Genomic DNA, 23,548 nt, shown 5'->3' with positions numbered 1-23,548 from the left:
GAAAAATGGTAATGGTCTGGATGAGGATGTCAGTGGGAGATAGAAATATTTGGATTCTGGGTATATTTTGATTAGAGAGCCAACAGAATTGAGTAACAGATTGACTATGGAATGTAAGAGAAAGGAAGGAATTAAAGACTCTAAGTTATTGATCCAAACCACTGGAAGGATGAGATTATCATACACTGATATGGGGGAGAAATAGGTTTGAGAGAGGGGTTGAAGAGCTTGATTTTATGTTATGTTTTGAATGCTTGTTATACATTTAAATAGATAATGTTTTTTACACTGGATTGGATATTTGAATCTAGCATTTAGGGGAAAAATGTGAGCTGGAAATATAAATTGCTAAATCATCAGCTTCATATACAAAGCCAATATGCATCTCTGTCATATCTTTCTCACATTCTGACTTAATGTCTAATTCTTCATGTGACAGTAAACTCCTATAGGGTAGTTTCCATATCTTATCTATCATATCTTCTGCAACTAGAATGGCAGTATTAAGAAATATTTGACAAATAAAAGAATGGCTAAAAGAATGAAGGAGGGGGGCTTCATAAATTATGTCAATCAGTTTGTCTTAATTTTAGTAGGCAATAGATTAAATCCTTTGAGATTTCTGAGCAGAAGCCTTACTTGATTCATCTGTACTTTAGGAAGATTATTTTAGTGACTGTGTAAAGGATGAAGTAGAGTGAAATCTGCCAAAGGTGAATATCCAGAATGGGAGGGTTGGTAAACAAAGAGATAGTGAACATAGCAGAGATGTAGCAAAGACTCATGATTAATAGATAATCAAGAGATATTGCTCCTCTTCCTCATTACGGTGGCATGACTCCTCTGTTTGCTGGAGAAATTATCATTTATTTATTCAAGTTAGACACTGTACATCATATTTACTTAAAAATATTTGCTTCCAGTCTGGGCCAGCCTATCCCTCTGACTCTATTACCACTATCAAAGACCTCCCGTGCATTCATGTCACTGAACCTTTGTTCTGCGTCTTCCTCCTGAATGAGCTTTCCTCTTCCCATGACACCCATAGGATAATGTCCAACTCAACTGTAAAGTTGCAGCTACAATGTTCCCTTCCCTCTTACTAAGTAGATGTTCCTCCTCTGTGCTCATTATTATATTCACTTTAAACTACTATTTTGATATTTGTTGTATGTGGCTAGTTTCAATTATCCCATTAGGTCTCAAACTCCTTTGTATCTTTAATATAGTATTTGATATATTTTTATTAAATACATATACTGTAACATAATTATCTGTATTCACACAAATACATCTGTATAACAATTCTAAATATATTGGTAATTGCATATACACATATGAACATACACCTAATTATTTACACAGTAACCTTTAATGCAGGTTTGGCAAAGGGGTGAAATAGAACATAAGAAAATGAGAACAAAGAAATGAGAGGAAAATATAAGGTAGTATTAAACAGAAATTTAGGTAGATGAAGGGAATTGATACATATTGAGCACCTCTTATGAGCTAAGTAGTATGTTGAGGTACTTGATGTGTGTTCTTTATTCAACCCTATGAATAACTACACTTTGCAGTAGGCATAATCATCACATTTAAAATCAGGCAATTGAAGTACAGAGGAAAGAAAACAAATTGTGAAGAGAATTTTGCAGAAGACCATTTGTGAAGAAAATGATAACTTTATGAATAAGCCTGGAAATGTATGTGAAAACATACAGGGATTAATGGTCATGTCTGTGACTAAGAGAGGAAACAAGAAATGGTAATTATGGAGATTTGCGGGCCATTCCCTAGTCTTCAGTATAATCTCCAATTTCTGCAGCTATCCTTGGCACATTGTTGGGTCACATTTTCTGTAGATGTGTTTTATAAATCATCTAATACTTAACCAGACTAATTGCTCAATATGTATACATTCATTGCCCTGTATTAAATTTCTCAATTATGCTGAGGGAGATTTCAGATGGCTTTTTTGGATGTATGATCGAGGCAGATAAACTCCAAATGTGAATTTAAATTCTTTAAAGGCTCCTGCTGAACAGCTGTCCACTGGAGTTTTAGAGTACAGCCAAAAATAAGGTAGCTTCTTAATTTTTGATTGTACAGTATATATTATGATAGGGTAAGCTTATTGCTAACATCATTTTCTTCCCATAGCTTTAGATATCCTTACCCTTCATCATTTATTGTTTTGGCTAGTGAATCAATGGTTTCCTATTATAAAATTTCACTCTATTTACTTTAAATAAATAAAAACCATGTTTTGATATAAAAGATGTTTCAAAGCAAATGCTGGATAGATATATTCATTGTTTTTTTTCATGTTTCTTGAAATGAGAAATTGATTGTCTTTTTAAAAATGACAGCTTGCTTAAACCCTAACGTAGCTGAAATTAGAATAATACAATCATCCATCTGTTGTTAGTTCCCTCAGGATTTCAATCCATTATAAAATTTGCAAATCTGGAAAAATCAGATTAGTTTAGCCGTTTATCCCCTTAAAGAAAAAGGAATGAACAAATTTCTGCACAATTGCAGTTTGTACATCTATATAGGTATCTTTCCAAATCTTAAGTGATGTCAATTTTTTCTTGGTTTAATTCCCTGGAATGAGTTGGGGATTTTTTTTCCTACTGTAATTGCTTCTTTAAATGAGAAATATTCCTTTAAAGGTAGTAATTATTTTTAATGTTAGGACTTTATGCTTTTAATCAAAAAGTTGGAAAGAAATCAGAAAATATTGCATTGTTTCACCTTTTGACTATTAAAATACTTTTAACCTTAATATATATAGTTAAACACATTTTCTACTTTCTTTGGACATTCAGCAAATATGCTCTTTTCTGTCTTATATTTAGGGAGCATGTTTGTGAGTACACTTGATAATTGCAAGGAAATATATAACATGGATTACATTGTCCTCAAAAGAGGGGAAATAGTAATACAATCATGAATTAAGTAAATTGCAGCATTTAGTAAGAGAAAATAAAGAAAACTGATATTTTCCAGCTCACTATTTTATTTCAGGCAATGTGCCTTTAATTATGGTATTTAAATTGGGTTATTATCAAATGAGGGGTTTTGTTTTAAGTGCCACAGGTTTTCAGTGGAAAGAGTGATCAGAGTTGACTAGTGCCATCATGGAGGATAAGAGGAAGAAGTGATAATGGAGCAGAAAGAGTGGCATCAGTGTGGCCTGCTGGGCTATTACAGCTGAAAAAACTAGAAAGGGAGACTTGCAGGAAAGGGTCATTGCATAGAGACCTGGAAAGAAAATTCCTTTTTTCCCCCCAAATAATGCTGATTATACCAATTAGGAGACTGAGACTCACAATAGCTTGGCCACAAGAAGTTGAATTTTATGTCAGTAAGAATTGAAATAAATGGATAGTTACAACCACATGTTAAAAGAGAAGCAACAGATCTGCAGACTGTCTCTGGGGAAGGAAGGAGGTAGGAGAGAGTATACCGATTGGTTGACTCCTTTGGATGGTGAGAGTTCTTTGACTTTATAACAAATACAGCAGGGCTTTCAGAAGAATCCGTAAACAACAAAGCGGTAACTGCTTCTCTAACCATGGAAATGTACTCCAGTGGAGAAGTTCTTCACTCTTCTAAAAATTAATTTTTTCCACAACATTAGCCAAGTGCCAAGCAGAATAGATTTCATATCTTCTACTGCTGTGTGTGCTAGCTTGCAAACCAAAAACAGAACATAATTCATTACCAGAGTGAGCAATTTCAGTCAATATTAAGCCAATTTTTCCAACTCTTTTTGTTCTGAGACCATTGTATTTACAATTAAATTGATTGGTTATTTCAAATAGTTAATACTGTGACTGAATTGACATTAAGTAGGGTAACTATGATGCTACAGGTGTCATTGGTTGATTTTTTATCAGCAACATGTTTTTCATAGTGACTCCAGGGAGTAGGAACTATATCGTCCATTTGTTACTTAATTTCAATATACAGAAAATATTTTTAAATCCATATCCATTTCCATCTCTACCTTGCTCCATTTGATATGAAGTATAATTTCTTGTTCATTCATTTATTCATTTTTCTACTCATTCACTCAGTGTTTATTAAGCACCTATTATGTATCTCACACATAGATGCGCATGTTTCAATAAGTCATTGGTTACCAGTGATACATCAGAATCCCCTGAAGACATATATTTTTATCATTGAATTTTATTTTACCCCATCAATTTTGTTTTATTTCTGAGGATTTTAATTATTGCTTCATAAATTGTATTTAGTCCAGGTTGCATATAACAAAAGATTATTTCAGTGAACTTTTGTAGTCCCAAGATCCATTTGTGTTTGTCAAGTTGTCATATATCAAATAAATTTAAAATTGAAGTGGCTCTGTAAATAAAATATTTAGTAAATAGTTAACTATTTTCTGACTTCTTTATTCCTGTTTTGAAACTTTATTTTTTTCAATGGGGTTTTATTCACACTAATGTCACCTATGTGTATTTAATATTACTGTTTTCGTTTATTGGGTTTTTTTTTAAATGTTTATGTATCTTGAGAGAGAGAGAGCCAGAGAGCGTGCACACACATGTGCGAGTAGGGGGTGAGGCAGAGAGAGAGAGAGGGGAGAGAGAATATCCCAAGCAGGCTCCATGGTTAGGATGGAGTTGATGTAGGTCCTGAGCTCACGAACCATGAGATCATGACCTGAGCCAAAATCAAGATTCATATGCTTAACTGATTGAACCACCGAGGCGCTCTATTATTAGTGTTTTCTTAGAATGGGTATTTGATGTTTGTTTTGGTATGTTTAATACCCTCCCCCATATTCTCATTTAAACGCCTCTTTGATTATTTAACTACTACATTCTTAAAAATGAAATTTGTGTGGTGGACTATTCCTGTCCAATTTTAACTGTAGCTAAATTTCACCTTTTTTCCTTTAAATGTTGATCTCCAGTTCAGTGCACAAGGAATAAGCTGTAGCGGTCTTTAAAAATACAAATGACTGGACATTTACTCTTAGCAATCTCCTTCAGTAGTCTGGAGTGGAGTCTGTTTATCTTTACTTTTAAAAGGCTGAGAGAAATTTGATGAACAGCCATAATTGGGAACAATTATCTGTTGAAATGTGCAGAATTCAGTTTTTACTCAATATACAGCATCATAAACTTTTAGAAAAGGCATAGATCGGGGAAATTATTTACACAATCCCAGAAGAGGTAAAAGGACTCCTCAGGCAGGCAGCTAGATCACTCTGAAAGTACTCTTTCCTTATATGGGGAAGAACTAAGAACCGGAACCTCATATAACATGGAGTATCATAGTCCTTTTGGGTAACTCACTCACCTTGATCCTTAACTATTCCATTCTTCACTGATACAGATGTCAGCATCCTCTGCTAGAAGTTACCCTGATGTACAGAATTCGATAGCATCAGGAATGCTCCTTATTAGTACCCTTAGCCCACTGTACACTCCTCCTACTATTAAGATATTTAGCTGTATTATACTTTCAAAAGAGAAACATTAGTATTATAAGCACACAGATCTATATGTAGATGAAGATAAATATTTCTCATGTTTAGTCCAATTTTATATGTACTAGAATTCTAAGCATTATTGTCTAAGTAAAAATTGTTCTGGTAATAGTTTATAAAAATCAATCTTTTAGATAAGTGGAATTCATAGAGAGAAGTATGTTCAATGTTATGAAAAATTCCCAAACCATTTTCCAGAATAGTTGTACCATTTTACACTCTAACCAACAGTGTATGACAGTTCCAATTGCACTTTATTCTTACCAACACTCGGTATTTTCAGTCTTAAATTTTAGCTATTTTAGTAGGTGTGTAGTAGTATCTCCATGTGGTTTTAATTTACATTTTCCTGATGATTAATGGTGTTGGATACATCTCTTCTTTTGAGATGTCTATCCAAGTATTTTGTTTCCTATCCACCTCAACATTTTTATATGGGTTTCATGACTTCTTATGTTTGAGTTATAGGTGGTGGTTATAGACTATGGATATGATCCTTTATCTAATTTATACTGCAGGTATTTTCTTCCATTGTGTAGCCTGTTTAGTTATTTCCTTAATGGTGTCTTTTGATGAATGAAAGTCCACCTTTAAGAAGCAGAAAGAGAAATCAAGGAATTGATCCAATGTACAACTGCACCAAAACCCATAAGATACCTAGGAGTAAACCCAACCAAAGAAGTGAAAGATCTGTACTCTGACAACTATAGAACACTTATGAAAGAAATTGAAGATGACACAGAAATGGAAAAACATTCCATGCTCATGGATTGGAAGAACAAACATTGCTAAAATGTCTATACTGCCCAGAGCAATCCACACATTTAATGGAATCCCTACCAATAAGACCAGCATTTTTCACAGAGCTAGAATAAACAATCCTAAAATTTGTATGGAACCACAAAGACCCTGAATAGCCAAAGCAATCTTGAAAAACAAATGCAAAGCTGGGGGCATCAGACTTCAAACTGTATTACAAAGCTGTAGTCATCAAGATAGTATGGTACTCACACAAAAACAGACACATAGATCAATGTAACAGAATAGAAAGCCCAGAAATGGACCCACAACTATATGGGCAGCTAATTTTTGACAAAGTGGGATATAATATCCAATGGGAAAAAGACAGTTACTTCAACAAATGGTTTTGGGACAACTGGAGAGCAACATGCAGAAGAATGAAACTGGACCACTTTCTTTCACCATATACAATAATAAATACAAAATTGATGAAAGACCTAAATGTGAGATAGGAAATCATCAAATCATAGAGGAGAACACAGGCAGCAACTTTTTACTAGACATGTCTCCAGAGGCAAGGGAAACAAAAGCAAATGCAAACTATTAGAACTTCATCAAGATAAAAAGCTTCTGCACAGTGAAGGAACAATCACCAAACTAAAAGGCAACCTACAGAATGGGAGAAGATATTTACAAATGAGATATGTGATAAAGGGTTAGTATTCAAAATCTATAAAGAATTTATCAAACTCAGCACCCCAAAAATAAATATTTCAGTTAAGAAATGGGCAGAAGACATGAACATTTTTCCAAAGAAAACATCCAGATGGCTAACAGACACATGAAAAGATGCTCAATATCACTGATCATCAAGGAAATCCGTATCAACCATGATGAGATACCACTTTGCATCTGTCAGAATGGTTAAAATTAATAACTTGGGGGGCGCCTGGGTGGCGCAGTCGGTTGAGCGTCTGACTTCAGCCAGGTCACGATCTCGCGGTCCGTGAGTTCGAGCCCCGCGTCGGGCTCTGTGCTGCCGGCTCAGAGCCTGGAGCCTGTTTCCGATTCTGTGTCTCCCTCTCTCTCTGCCCCTCCCCCGTTCATGCTCTGTCTCTCTCCGTCTCAAAAATAAATAAACGTTAAAAAAAAAAAAAACTTTAAAAAAATAAAAAAAAATTAATAACTTGGGGGAAACAACAGATGCAAACCATAAGAGACTTAACTATAGAGAACAAAGAGGGTGGATGGAGGGGAGATAGGTGGAGAATAAGTTAAATGGTATTCGGTATTAAGGAGGGTACTTGTGTTGAGCACTGTGTGTTCTGTGTAAGTGATGAATCACTAAGTTTTACTCCTGAAGCCAATATTACACTATATGTTAACTAACAAGAATTTAAATAAAAATTTGAAAAATAAAGTCAAATTTTGATGAAGTCCAACTTACCAATTTTTCTTCTGTGGGCAGTACTTTCAGGGTTCTGTTCAGAAAATCTTTGTTTACATTAAGGCCATAAAAATAGTCTTCTATACTTCATAGGTTAAAACTTTATAGTTTTAACTGCAGGTTTATAATCTGTTTTGAGTTATTCATTATGTGGTATGAGGTAAGAGTTTACACCTTTTTCCCCCTGATATCTAGTTCCCACACAATTAATTGAAAATCTTTTTACCTCGTTGAATTATTTTGTACATTTTGTCAAGAATTAAGTGTATAAGTAGGAGTATACAATTTGCTTGTTCCTATTCTTAGGGGAAAGGATGGATTTGATAGATTTTTGAATGTTAAACTAACTTTGCATTTTTCAGATGAACTCTTCTTAATCATGATACTTTATTCTTTTAATATATTGCTGAATTTGGCTAATATTTTTTAAATATTTTTTCTATTTATATTCATGTGCAATATTAGTCATTAGTTTTCTTTAATGTCTTTGCATCTTTTGGGGTCATGGTTATGCTGTGCTTATAAGTATGCAAGATTGTTACTAATTATTTGATACAATTAACTAGTTAAGTGACACCATATGGGTCTGAGTTTGCTTCATGGTATGCTTTTTAAATATTGATTCAATTTCATTAATTAATGTAAGACTCTTCACAGATTTGCTGTCTTCTTGGGTGTGTAAGATCTATGGTGATATTTTATCTTTTATTCTTGATAATGATAATTTGTGTTTTCTCTCTTTTTTTCTTTATAAGCCGTGTAGAGTTTTGTCAATATTATTGATCTTTTCAAAGAACTAAAATTTGGTTTTATTGATATACTCTGTACTTCTTTATTTTCTCTTTTATTGGTTTGTATTATATTTTATTCCTTCTTTCTACTGACTTTGGGTTTAATTTCCACCTCTTTTTCTAGCTTCTGTGATAGAAGTTTATATCACTGACTTTAAACCTTTATTCTTTTCTAATATAAGTAGATAGAGCTATAAAATTTCCCCTAAGCAGTGCTTTAGTTGCCTCCCAATGCATGTTTAGATAGGTCTTAATTATCATTACATTGAAAATATTTTCTAATTTAGCTTGCTAGTTCTTCTTTGACCTCAATTTCCAGTGTTTTGCTTAACTTTCAAGTGTTGGGAGATTTTCCAGATATCTTTTCGTTATTGGTTTCTATTTTAGTTCTTCTGTATTTAGAGAATATTCTCTGTATAATTTAATTTATTTCTAATTTATTGAAACTTTTTATGGCCTAATAAATGTTCTGTCTTAGTAAATGTTCCATTGACAAATGAAAAGGATGTATATTTTGGAGCTGATGGTTGTAGTGTTTTATAAATAACCGATAAGGACAATTTAGTTCTGTCATGCTGTTCAGATTTTCTAGATAATTTCTAAATTTTTGTCTGTTTTTGGTACCAAATACTGATACAGTAGTGTTGAGCTGTCTCTTTATTATTTTATGTTTATCTGTTTGTCCCTTTAATTATTTAGTTTTTGCTTCATGTATTGTAAAGCTTTCCAATTTGGTAAATACATACTTAGTAATGCTTTTTCTTCTTGATATATTGATCATGCTATTCTTTAAAAAAAAAGTATCTTATCTCTAATACTCTTTGTCCTAGAGTGTATTTTTTCTGGCAATAATGTAGACATTCAGCTTTCTTACGATTAGTATTGGTAGGATATGTTTTCCCACTCTTTATCATGTCTTTCAGTTTAAGGGCATCCTAAAACATATAGCATATAGTTGTATCTTGCTTTCTGTTTTTAATTCAGTCTGAGAATTTCTGCCATTGATTGTTTTTAGTCCATTTACATGATTATTGATATTTTAAGCTTCTATATATAATTTTGATAATTTTTGTCTACCCTGAATTAATATTATGTTATTCACATAAGAACCTTACAAAAAGCATATTTCCATTTGTCATTCCTGTGTGCTATTTTCTCCATGCATTTTACTTTTATACATTATTTTTCCCTTGAGTCAATTATTTTTAACTGAATTAGGAAACGAGCAAAATTATTTTATATTTACCCATATATTTACATTATCTTGTACTCTTGTACGTGTGTGTATCTGTGTATTCATAGTATCATTTCAGCCTGAAGAACTTTACTATTTCATTTTGTTTTGTTTTTGAGTATAGTTTGCACACAATGTTACATTAATTCTAGGTGTACAACATAGTGATTTGATTGTTTATACCTTATGTTTTGTTCATTATAAGTATAGCTACTGTCTGTCCCCATACATTGCAATTACAGTATCATCACCTGTATTTCTTACGCTGTGGCTTTTATCCCCATGATTTATTCATTCCATAACTGGATGCTTATATCTCCCACTCCCCTTCACCCATTTTGCCTAACACTTCAACACCCTCTCTTCTGGCAAGCACCGTTTGTTTTCTGTATTTATAAGACTGATTCTGTTGTTTGTTCTTTTTTCTTTTTTTTTTTTTTTTTTTGATTCCACATATGAGTGAAATCATATGGTATTTGTTTTAGTCTGACTTATTTCACTTAGCATAATACCCTCTAGGTCCATCCATGTTGTCACCTGTGGCATGATCTCATCCTTTTTTATGGCTGTGTAATCTTTTCTGTGTGTGTGTGTGTGTGTGTGTGTGTGTGTGTGTGTGTACGTGCATGTGTATGTACGTATGTACAGATATACACCACATCTTCCTTACTCATACATCTGTTGATGGACACTTAGGTTGCTTCCATATTTTGCCTACTGTAAATAATGCTGCAATAAATGGAGGTACAGGTATCTTTTTGAATTAATGTTTTAATTTTCTTTGGGTAAATACCCAATAGTGGAATTATTGGATCATATGATATGTCTATTTTTAATTTTGCGGGGGGAGTCCTCTCTACTGTTTTCTGCCATAGCTACCAATTTATATTCCCACCAATAGTGTACAAAGGTTCCTTTTGTCCACATTTTTGCTGACACTTCTTTCTTGTCTTTTAGCTATTCTGATAGGCCTGAGGTGATAGCTCACCTTTCATATTTGTCCAAGAATGTTCAGAGCTCTTTATTCATGGAAATTAAAATCTGAAAAAAGAAACACGTGTGTCCCAAAATAAAAATAAATTTCAGGATATACATTGAATAAACAAATTTCAGCATTTTATATAATGGAATACTACTTGTAATTAAAAAAAAAAAAAAAACTTGGTAACATGCAACAGTATGGAATGAATCTCAAAACACTGTGTTAAGTGAAATAAAAACAAACATAAAAGGGTATATACTTGTGAATCCATTTATATGATGTTCTAAGTAGAGCTACACCAACAGTGAAAGAGATCAGAATAGTAGCTAGTTTAGGGAAGAAGGATATGCAGGAATTGGCTGGAAGGGAGCATGAGGAACTTCTAGGTGAGGGAAATTTTCTACATCTTAGAGGGATGTCGGTTATACAGCTTGTATGCATTTGTCAAAACTAATTAAACTATATACTTAATTATATTTCTTTGAATATAAGGTATACCTAAAGAAAATTTGATAGCTTACTAATAAAAAAAAAATCAATCTTATAATCTCCCATTATGATAGTTGATTGGAGGTAGGTCTATTTCATGGTTCTAAAAATATATAAAACCAAAATATTTATTTTACTGAAACTTCTTGAATTTTATAAAGTCAGCCAGTGTCACCAACACTACAGCACTAAAGTTTTATGTTATTTAAACTTGGGAAACTGAAATACAATTGCTAATAAAATATAGGATCACCAGGAGTTAGATTCAGGTACTGACATAGAAAGAACATCCTGGTCACTGTCCAAATGAATTTAACCTGATTATATTGTAGGGGACATTAAAAATGATGCTTAAAGTATGGCTGGTTTCTTTTTAAATGCCATTGATAATACTAAGAACTTAAAATTATGGTGAACATGATGAATGATGATTAATAGTTTTAAAAATTGACCATTTTGTGAGAGTGAGAATAATTTGTGACATATATGTTTTTGGCGTCAAGTAATGAAAACTCATTTTTTTTTTTTTTTCTAAGAGAAGGAGGCAGAATTACTGGCTTATACAAATGGGGCAGAGCTGTCCTTAGCAATCTGTATATTTAGAATGCACATCTATTAGTAAAGTTAGAGTTATAAATAGGGAGGAATTCTAAGATACATAAAAAGTAGCTTAACTGCTATCATTATAGGCAAAATATAACAATACTGCTAAGATTGTGTTCTGATCTAAATAAGAAAAACTCAGGTGTAGCTTGTCAAGAAATTAACAGAGCACATTGGTATTTTATCTTTTTTTTTTTTTTTTTTTTTAAGAAAATTGCCACTCTACATAGGTGATAAACCACTCTGGTTTGGCTAGGACTATGAGGGCATGAGACTTTCAGTGCTAAAACCACTCTAGTCCTAGGCAAACTAGGAGATGCTTCTAGATGTACCTTACCTCTAAGAGTGTTAAAAGATGAATTATTGCTGGTCCAATGAGTAGATGTTTGATAACAGTGATGTTTAATTTGTTTCTCTTCCTTACGTCTGTAGATCTCAAGCCTAACCATATTTTAAGGTTCAGTTTAAATGCCGCTTCTTCCTAATCTCTCTCTCTGAATTCACATAACTCTCTATCTGTACCATTCTTGTTCCACTTAGTACTTTAAAACATTTTTATCAGAGTTACCTATATATGAATTTTATCTCTGACACTACGTGGGAAGTTCTTTTAGGGCATGATGTATGATTTATCTTGTAGCCCCCACAGCTTCTAGCATGGTAATGCAAGTTACTTTATCCAAAAGGGTGTATTAAAAGGAGTGAATGAGTCTACAAGTTAAGTAGATTATATTGATAGGATGAGATGCACCAGTGTGTAATGGGAGGAAAAAAAATCACCGATATGAGTATGAGAAACCCAGATTTTAGTTCTCTTTGCCACTTGATAACTATGTGATTTTGGACAGTTCCCTTAATATTGTGTGTCTGTCTGAATGCATGCTACAGTTTCTTCAGCCAAAAACTGAAAGTTTCCACTAGACCCCTTAGCGCTACCTAGTGATGCTTTTGAGCATTCACTGTTAGCTTGGTAATCCAGTGTTCTCCAGAACTAATCCAAATTTTCAGTCTCTCCCGTAGTCCAGACAGCCCCTTCACTTTTGGTAGACCACAACTCCTCCATCACAAAGAAAATGCACCTGCTGGAAGAACCTTGTTCACTCCACCCTCATATATTGTTATACATTATAAGTAGTAACTGATTATTCCTTCTTGACTTAAATCTTTAAGAGGTAAACAGCCATACTTATACATATTTGTAATTCAAAATCTTATATATGCAGTGCTTGATTATAGTACAATATCCTAGATCATTTTTGGGTTAACACCTTTTGTGTTCTGAGATTCGAGTAAAAATAGGCTGCTTTAAAACTACAATTAGTTGTTTGTATTTAATATGCTTTTAAATGATTTTTATAGGAGAAAAGTTATTTGTAAAGTTTCTTATTAATTTCTTTGAAAATATAACTGACAGCTCTTAAAAGAACAAATTCATCAGTGTTTTCAAAATTCACATTAAAATATGTAAAAATATTACTTTCATCAATTTGCAATTAAACTGTGATTATTATGCAGACTTTTATACATTTTTATAACCCAGTTTTCTTTTGTGTTTAGCTACTGATGCAAATGTGAAGAACGAAAGTCTTTCATCTGTGCAGCAGCTTGGCATTAAAATGACTGTCAGGTATATTACAGGGAAATATCTCCCTTGCTCATTTCTAGAATTTGTTTTATCTACCTGATATGTGCTTAATAGTATTTAACAACCAACTATTTTGTGTACTTTAAATGCAGAGTCTATCATTCAGAAAATAATAACTTTGTTTTGAGGATATTGGCATATGATTAAATTACCTCTGCCAGTACATCATTTATGGTTCATTATCACTTCAGAGGCTAATTACAGTATATTTAAGCCTCTATGACTCCTGGCTTTTACCAAAAAAAAAAAAAAAAAAAAAAAAGAGTATTGTAAAAATCAGCACTTTGGTAGCGCAATCATGCCATTTTCTAAAATATGGTAGTTTTTTTTTTTTTTTTAAGTTTATTTGAGAGAGAGAGAGAGAGAGAGAGAGAGAAACAGTGTGAGTGGGGGAGGGGCAGAGAAAGGAAGAGACAAAATTCCAAGCAGACTTTGTGCTGCCAGTGCAGAGCCCAACGTGGGGCTTGAACTCACGAAAACAGTGAGACCATGACCTGAGCCAAAACTAAGAGTCAGACACTTAACTGACTGAGCCACCCAGGTGCCCCTAAAATATGGTAGATTTTAATTGTTAAACTATGGTGATGAGTACAAAAGTACCTTAAGGATAGACACAGAAGTTAAAAATGAATAAGCCAATTATAGTAGTTTGAATTTTTAGTACTCAAATTGTAATTTTCAAAAGAAACTAAATGGCAGACTGGGAATTAAGGACTAAGTCTTCTCTCTTGCTTATTAAATGGAGATCTTGACAGTTCCCTCCTACTTCAGTGGGTAATCTTTAGAATCAAGTATAAAAAGGATGCATGTGGAAGCTTTTAAAAAGAATGTTTTCATAAATACGTAACATAATGAAATTATAATGAAATGTATTAAAGTAATTTTAGCTCATCCATCTGTATCACATAAAGCATATAATTAATTGTTTTGTCCTCTATCTGCTTTTTATTTTGTAATGTCCAGTTTCTATTCTGAAATGGAATCTATAGATAATATAAGCAGGCTAGTCATATATATATATATTTTTAATTCAGTACAATGTCTTATTGGTAAGAAGTGAATGGAAAATACTTTGTAATGAAATGTTTGTACACACCTGCAGTATATGACATAGCTGTCAACCAAATAGTCATTGTAACTTTGGCAGCTGTAAATAGAGACTGACAGTATTTTGGTGCTTCAAATACCTCTAGTAGAGTTTTGCCACTGGCAAAGTAACTTTCCAGAATGGTGAACAAGTTTTAGGCTTGAAATGAAAGTACTTCCTTCCTCTGATGTGCACATGGTTGCATTCGATTTATAATAAAAAATATAGAAAAAAAACATCTTATGATTTTATATAATACAGAATTGGTTTCAGATAATTACAAATAGCTTCTTCATCCATGCAAGTAACAGCCAGGCCATTTCAAGCTGTTGTGCAGGACTGCCCCATGTCTAACCTCCTGGCCACCACTCACCAAGTACCAGTAGTGCCCCCATTCACTATGCAATCAGAAACACCCCCGTGAATTTCCAAAGTGGCCCCAGGACAAAGTACCCTCCCCTCAGAACCACTGGACTAGACGAAATCTAAAATTGCTTCCAGTGTTAACATTCTGTCAGTCTAAGCTGTCAACATTACATGTTCTAGATTAAGTTCAGGAAAAAAATGCTTGCATTCTTTTCATCTAAGTATTTACATTCTGTTCTGTCAGTACTGTTTTATTTTCCTTTAAAATGTCAGCATTTACCAGATATAATAATCTAATTCAAATATCATTATCTAATCCAAAAATAATTATCAGGAACATACACTGAGTGTTAAGCTTTACTAAGTTCTGTATAGCATACTTATGCTATCAAGAAGAGGACTGCTCTTGATAGGTTTTAAAAAGTGAATTTACAATGCAGACCTGACATTTTTCAGTTTTTATGTTTTGTGGGTTTTTAATATAGGTATGGCAAGTTCCTCAACCTGTTGAAAGACAGTGCAGAAAATGATCTTACGTTGGTTTTAAAGCACTGTGAGAGATTCCTGAAACAGCAGCAAGTACCCATAAAATCTTCTCTTCGTATCCTTTTTTGAGTGGATTCACAGTAGTTGAACTTTCTTTATGTATTTTTCATAATTCTTTGATAGGGGACCTTAACACATTTATAGTAAAATAATACTTTAACCTATATTACTGATTTGTTATCATGTACCTTTATACTATTCTGTATTTTAAATATGCATTTTATTAGATTGGGTATTAACTACTAAATTCAGTCTTCTTCATTGAATCTTAAACTGAGTAAAGTTATTAGGCTGTATTTTCAGATACATACAAGAAAGTTTTAAAAATAGGTTTAGTGTATCTAGAAAAGCATATTCCAGACTTAGTAAATCTAGAATAGTAATGGAACATACATTCATTTTGCTTGAATTGGTTATTTTTCAAAAATAGGTTTGACCTGAAGGGAGAAAAAAAGTGTACAAACCATTTGCATTACTGAATTCTAAATATTTGTGGGTTTTTTATACTTGATTATGCTAGTAATTTAGCAGATAACCTAAACCAGAGAAAGAAAGGGTACTATTTAATGATTTGAACAAATGTTGCCACAGGGCAGATAGTTTTTTCTCCATTTGCTAGTGCCATTGGCCTCCACTGAACATGTAAGTAAACAGTACATTAGCTTGTAAATTGGTTGAAGATAAAATGAGGGCTAAGTATCAATACCTCTTTCCTGACAGGGATCCTGGAAATGAATATTAATGGAGTTCTCATATTTCATCTTTTAAGATAAAATATTGTAAAAGTTCCTTAATTGTGCTTTTCAGTCTGCCTGCAGGGGAGTTATGCTGGCCATGACTGGTTTGTATCTTCTTTGTTCATGATAATGTGCGGGGACAAAGAGAAAACATTCAGATTTCTTCAGCAGTTCTCCAGGCTTCTGACCTCTGCTTTCCTTTGGCTGCCAAGACTACATATTTCTGTAAGACTTTTTAGTCTATTTTGAAAGGAGTGTGTGAAATTTTAAGGCAAATCCCATTTAAATTCGTTGGGATCTTGTTTGTAGAGAGCTCTGTAATAATTTATGTTCGTTTTCTACCTGAATGCTTTTTGACTGATTCTCTTTGAAGCTACAGATTTGACATTTTCTCAAATACTTGATGTCTTACCTAATGGTAACTGCATGAAAGATTAGTGATACTAGATGGATGATTAAATTTTAAACTTATGATTTAGTAAATTATAAAAAATATATATATAATAAGAACTATTGAATGGATTTTTTACTATTGCTTTGTTAGAAAGAATCAGTTAAATTATGGTGTAAGAAAATAAGTCAAACTTATCAGTGTATTCCATCAAGAGGAAAAAACTATACATTTTGTAAATCTGTGATGAGTTTTGATTGAGGGTATTATAGTGTATTTTAAAGGATTTTACTAGCTTCATGAGATCTTGGAGTTTAGAGGTAAGAGTGTTCCTAAATTTACCAATATTTCTGTATTTTATTTTACTTACTGCCATTAAGATTCCAACTTGAGGAAACTATCTACTATATAAGATAGGCTAATACTTCACAAACCGTTTTTATGACATAGAGCATGTGGACAATGCAATCACATGGCACCCAGGGATAAGTTAAGGGAGCTGGAAAGTATGTGGAGTTAAATAAAAGCACATATTATGTGTTTTTACAGTATATATTTGTGATAAGGAAAATAAAAGCAAAACATCAAGGAGGAATACATTATAAATATTGAAATTTAAAAATTTTATGCTTGAAATAGCTATATGAAATTCCTGAATAAGAATGTTTAGCTCTAGTTTTTCAGCATAATGAGAAGTTTGCTTACATGAGTAGGCTGAAGCAAATGGCAAAAGAGTATGTACTGGTTTTTCTCTATGAAACTATTTTCCTTCTGTTAACCAGAATTTGAGTTTTAAAAATCTTAGATATTCCACAAGCACCCCAATGTTTATGGCAGCATTATCAACAATAGCCAAATTATGTAAAGAGCCCAAATGTCTATTGACTGATGGAAGATGTGGTTCTATCTACCTGTCTGTCTGTCTGTCTGTCTGTCTGTCTACCTACCTACCTACCTACCTACCTACCTACCTACCTATAATGGCATATTACTCAGCCATCTAAAAGAATAACATCTTGCCATTTGCAACAATGTGGATGGACCCAAAATGTATTATGCTAAGCTAAATAAGTCAGTCAGATAAAAATAATCACCATATGATTTCACTCATATGTGGAATTTAAGAAAAAAACATAGGGGAGGGGGAAAAAGGAGGGAAGTAAACTATAAGAGACTTCTAAGTCTAGAGAACAAACTGAGGGCTGATGGAGGGAGGTGGGTGGGGGAGGGGCTAAATGGGTGATGGGTATTAAGGAGGGTACTTGTGATGAGCGCTGGGTGTTGTATGTAAATGATGAATCACTAAATTCTATTCCTGAAACCAATATTACACTATATGTTAGCTAAATAGAATTTAAATAAAAACTTTTTAAAAATTCCACTCTTACATTTACAAATGAGAAATCTTTTGATAATGAGTATGGAATTTGAATCTAATCATACATTTTCATGTCAAATATTTGAAAATGATTCCTGCATTCCCCTAGTCTTAGTTATTCTAGTTTAGTGTTTATTTATTTATTTTTTCAACGTTTATTTATTTTTGGGACAGAGAGAGACAGAGCATGAACGGGGGAGGGGCAGAGAGAGAGGGAGACACAGAATCGGAAACAGGCTCCAGGCTCTGAGCCATCAGCCCAGAGCCTGACGCGGGGCTCGAACTCACGGAACGCGAGATCGTGACCTGGCTGAAGTCGGACGCTTAACCGACTGCGCCACCCAGGCGCCCCATCTAGTTTAGTGTTTAGATCATGACACTGTTAAATATCACCAGTCAACTTTTTTAAATCATAATTTTATAAAGTTGCATTTTTGTTTTGAGTCTATAAAGTATTTTGTAACACATTATTTTTAACATAACAGTGATATTGTGCTCTAATAGCATTTATTCCATAAAACTGAAATCAGGCAGGACTCTAAAACATACCAACTCCAGATACATTGTTTTCAATGCAACATAGGAAAGATACTATAGGGGCGCCCAGGTGCCTCAGTTGGTTAAGCATCCGACTTCATCCGACTTCGGCTCCAGTCATGATCTCATGGTTCATGAGTTCCAGCCCCACTTCAGGCTCTGTGCTGACAGCTCAGAGATGCTGGAGATTCTGTGACTCCCTCTCTCTCTCTCTGCCCCTCCCCTGCTCTCTCAAAATAAACAAATTAAAATTAAAAAAAAAAAGATACTGTATAAGAATGATATTTATGCATACATTTCTTACACTACTATTATGCATATATTCAGAAAATGATTACCTATGCTTGCATTGAAAATTACATGTGTAAGTTGATATTTTGCTATTTATTAGATTCATTAATTCTACTGTACAAATAGTCATTAATAAAACACATATATTTCATAAAAGAAGGTAAGTTAAAGGATACTAATTCTCAGTTTATATTATTTTTAACTATTCAAAAGAGATAATTTCTTTACTAGACATTCATCTGAAGTTGACTCTGAGATGTCCACTTAATATGCTATAATATGTCTCCAGTAATCAGTATATAAAATTAATGTTTTCTTGTGTACTGTGAGGTATCTCTAAGAACCTCTCATATTTCTACATATGTATTCCTATAAATATATATTTATGCAATGTGAAATGGTAAATTGTAATTTATGCTGATGACACTGATAAACCACCTCACTGGTATCAGAAATTTTAGTATAACTCAAACCTAAATCCTTAAAAGCACTTTAGCAATAAAGTTTGAAAGAAACCCTTATCTTAACTTGTATGTAATTGTTATACGTAAGTTTCATTTGTTTTAATTTAAAAGGATTTTCTCTTATTACAGTTACCCAGTAAAGCTAAGAACATAAAAATGCCTTTCAGGAAGTTTCTTAATTATGTATTCTTCAGAACTAATTAGAATATAAATTTTTAGTATAAGTTTATAGCATATACTTGGTAGTCTAACAGTTTTTCTTGACACAAAATGATATCTCCAAGTTTATTCTTTGTTTAAAAAATGCTGTGGTTAGATACTGAATTTGTGATAACAATCATTGAAATATTATAGAGCATTCATGATGGCATAAATTTTACTTAAGAGACAAATTAAAAAAATAACTAACTTCATGAAGAAATAGCCAAAAATGCAAGTTTGTAAATGTGTGTGTGTATATATCCACACATATATAAATGGACATATAAGTAAATGTAAAATATAAAATATATAAATTATGTAATATGTAATTATTATAGAAATTGTTATATACATACATATAAGGTAGTTGGCCCAAAAACTTTGATGGTAATGCATTATGCCTTGTTCTGTTTTAGAGATAAATTTCTTACGGAATTCCCAATTTCAGTTATTAGTAACTCAAGCTCAGATTTGGGTTATATAGCATTATCTTAGAAAAAGGAGGCTATGCAAATATTCCTAAGAGCTGACAAACTAAAGTTTTTTAATGTTATAGAATTACTGGCCAAAGCCAAGGATAGCAAGCATATTAAAATACATTCACTCTTAAAATATAAAGCGTTATTACTCGTGTACTCATACATTTATTCTTTCATGCAACACTCATCCCCTTCATTCCACAAGGCATCGAATTACAGTATTAACTTCATTGCTTTGTCTTGGAAAGTATATCACATTGCCGTTATTGAGATTTATTCTTTCTACAGTGTTTAACATTCTGACTTTTTAACTTGCATAATTATAATCTTTGCAGTAACTACTTGTGCCACCATATTAATTTTGAAGTAGCCACTCAAAGCAAGAGATTTAAGTAAGTTGGTTATATTATTTTAAATTAGTCGCATATTCGTTAATTCTCAATGTCTCTTTTTTATGCAGAGGTACCTACCTGCTGACACTATAGAATCTGGCATCCATCCGATATACTTTTGCAGCACTCATTATATTGAAATGCTCCTGAAGGTGGAGGTGCCACTTGTGTTTTCAGCTTTTCACATGTCTGGTTTTGCACCATCCCAGGTAATCCATAGGAAAGAATGTTTCTTCAAATCCCAGATCTCAGGGTCTTAAAAGAAAATTAAATTCTCACCAAATATAGGAAATACATTTAAATTAATAAGATCACTTTTGTAAGTATTCATACCTTTATGTTTAAATATCTACACTGACTTTTTCCCCCTAGGTCTGTTATAATACATAGTTTTCTTTACAGTAGATCCCTAGCATTCAGATTTTGAATAGCTATTCAAGGACATAGACATTCTGGAAGTCTATGACATGTAGGCTTTTAAATGTAGATAATATCTACTTCATAAGGCTAATCTAAGGATTAAGTAAGGTAACTAAGGGTAAGAATTCTTAACACTGGGTGTCTGCTATTAGAGATACTGTATCTTCTTTAAATTTTTTTTAAATTTTATTTGAATCCAAAAAAGTTAACATATAGTGTAGTAATGGTTTCAGGAATAGAATTTAGTGACTCCTCACTTACATATAACACATAGTGCTCATCCCAACAAGTGCCCATCTTAATGCCCATCACTCCACCCAGCACCCTTCCAGCAACCCTCATTTCTCTGTATTTAAGAGTCTCATATGTTTTGTCTCCATCTCTATTTTTACCTTATTTTTGCTTCCCTTCCCCTGTGTTCATCTGTTTTGTTTCTTAAATTCCACATATGAGTGAAATCATATGATATTTATCTTTCTCTGACTTATTTCACTTAGCCTAATACATTCTAGTTCCATCCATTTTGTTGCAAATGGCAAGATTTCATTCTTTTTAATTGCTGGGTAATATTCCATTGCACATATATACCACATCTTCTTTATTCATTCATCAATCAGTTGCTATTTGGGGCCTTTCCATAATTTGGCTATTGTTGATAGTGTTGCTATAAACAGTGGGATGCATGTGCCTTTTTGAATCGGCATTTTTATATCCTTTGGATAAATTCTTAGTAGTGCAATTGCTGGGTTACAGGGTAGTACAATTTTTTAATTTTTTGAGGAACCTCCATACTGTTTTCCAGAGTGGCTGCATCAGTTTGCATTCACACCAGCAGTGCAAAAGTGTTCCCCTTTCTCCACATCCTTGCCAACATCTTGTTTCATGAATTGTTCATTTTAGTCATTCTGACAGGCGTGAGGTGATACCTCATTGTGGTTTTGATTTGTATTTCCCTGATGATGAGTGATGTTGAGCACCTATTCATGTGTCTGTTAGCCATCTGGATGTCTTCTTTAGGAAAAGTGTCTGTTCATGTCTTTTGCCCATTTCTTCACTCCTGCTCATTTGTTTCTTAGGTGCTGAGTTTGACAAGTTCTTTATAGATTTTGGATGACAACCCTTTATCTGATATGTCATTTGCAAGAGATACTGGATCTTAACAAAAAGCACAGCTTTCTGTTTCTGCTCTTGGGAGCTGGGAAGATTTAATGATTTTTCTAGGGCCTAGAATTGTGCTTGTGGTCACACACAGTAGTCACAGATATCTCCCTCCTGTGCATAGGCAGTCCCTCCTTGATGGAGGGGTGGATTGTTTCTTTACTGTTCTAATCAGGCTAAAACTTAACGTTTTAGAGCTTAAACCTTTTTCACTTTTAGAATTACATCTTTAGGTGAGAGTTCCAGAAGGTAGAAATACTTAACTATAAGGTGTGAACACATTTAAGACTCTTGACACATGCTATCAATTTGCTTTGATTTTACTCTTCTAACACAAATGAAGAAAGTATCTGTTCTTCAGGTCTGGGTATTTGGCTTTTTCAAAACCAATAGAGAATAGGTGACATTCTCTTTTTAAAATTTTGTGGGTTTTTTGAACATTAGCAAGATTGACTATAATTCCATAGCTTTGTTAATCATTGAATCTTCTTAATTGCCCACCTGTCTTAGCCTGTTTCTTATTGATTTGTATATTCTTAAAAAGTAACTCCACTATCCACATCTCTTCAATTCATGTTATGTATTTTATTTACTATTGTAATTTATTACTTATTTACTATTAGTGTTTTTGTTTATTTACTATTATATTATTTATTACATTTTACTTACTCCTACCTTATATTGTGTCTTAATACTTGGTAAGAATAAACCTGTAATACTCCCTAACTCCCCCCTAAAAAAGCTGATTTAACTATTTCTGTTTATTCCTTTATGTGCCCTCTAAAGTGACTTTTCCTAGTTTGAATTGAGCTTTTGGATCTGGATAAAATTTAGATAGCTATTATGTTCACTTTTCTCAAAGTAATTTATAGTTTATGTCCTTACTTACTCATACTATTATGAGTATGTACTCATACTACTTACTCATACTTACTTACTCATACTTCCTATCTAGGAACATAGTAAATTTTTCCCTTTATTTTCTTTGTATTATATTTTACTGAAGCTGCATATATTTATTCCATATAGGTATAGTATATTTCATATTACAGACATTTCTAATTAGAGTAGCTTGAAATCTTTTTTTAATTTTATTTTGTGATTACTGTTAATAATTAGGAAAGACATTAAATTTTCTATAATTGTTAGGTTGTACATTTTTTTCTAGATTTGTGTTAATTTTTTATTTCTGCTTCATTTTAAATTAAATTCTATAATTTTCCCAGAAAATTCTATATAGTTGCTTCCTTGTTTTAGACTTTAACAATTATTAGGAAAACCTCCAGTATTTCACCATTAAGAGAATTATTTCCTGTCATACTATGGAAGAATCCTTCTACTTTATGTAAAATATTGAATTTTATTTCTTTTATTCAAATAAAAATGTTCCTTTAGGGTTCCTATAGGGTTAAGATTATCTTGATCTTGGGGTTTATGTGACCTGTTGGTAGATTTCTTAATAGTAGACCCTTCTTGAATTCCCTTGGATTTGTCTTGGCAATCTTTTCTTCCTAATTAGACAGTATAGTTCTCGGCAATATGCCTTTATACTTATTTTGAAGAGCCTTTATGTCATGTAATTACATTTACTTGTATGTGGTTACTATGCCTCTTGAGTTTTAAATTTTCTGAAGTTAATAGG

General features: G+C 32.9%; 1 protein-coding gene across 4 annotated transcripts in view; it reads left to right on the top strand.

Annotated features, from left to right (window-relative positions):
• Positions 1-23,548, top strand: part of TBC1D32 (TBC1 domain family member 32) — a 203,767-nt gene that overhangs the window by 161,187 nt on the left and 19,032 nt on the right. For 3 of the 4 annotated variants that reach the window (XM_086707707.1, XM_086707705.1, XM_086707706.1), the window contains 4 exons: positions 13,372-13,441; positions 15,398-15,513; positions 16,266-16,420; positions 20,397-20,537. In XM_086707707.1, the coding sequence (XP_086563833.1) occupies positions 13,372-13,441; positions 15,398-15,513; positions 16,266-16,420; positions 20,397-20,537 (482 nt within the window). The remainder of the gene's footprint in view (positions 1-13,371; positions 13,442-15,397; positions 15,514-16,265; positions 16,421-20,396; positions 20,538-23,548) is intronic. The other variant, XM_086707708.1, reaches the window with a different exon arrangement.

Source organism: Puma concolor, chromosome B2 (genome assembly GCF_028749965.1).
Source record: "Puma concolor isolate L17-30 chromosome B2, mPumCon1.1.hap2, whole genome shotgun sequence".
NCBI classification, from domain to species: Eukaryota; Metazoa; Chordata; class Mammalia; order Carnivora; family Felidae; genus Puma; species Puma concolor.
The sequence above is the reverse complement of the archived record's forward strand: the minus strand, read 5'-3'. Positions and strand labels throughout refer to the sequence as shown.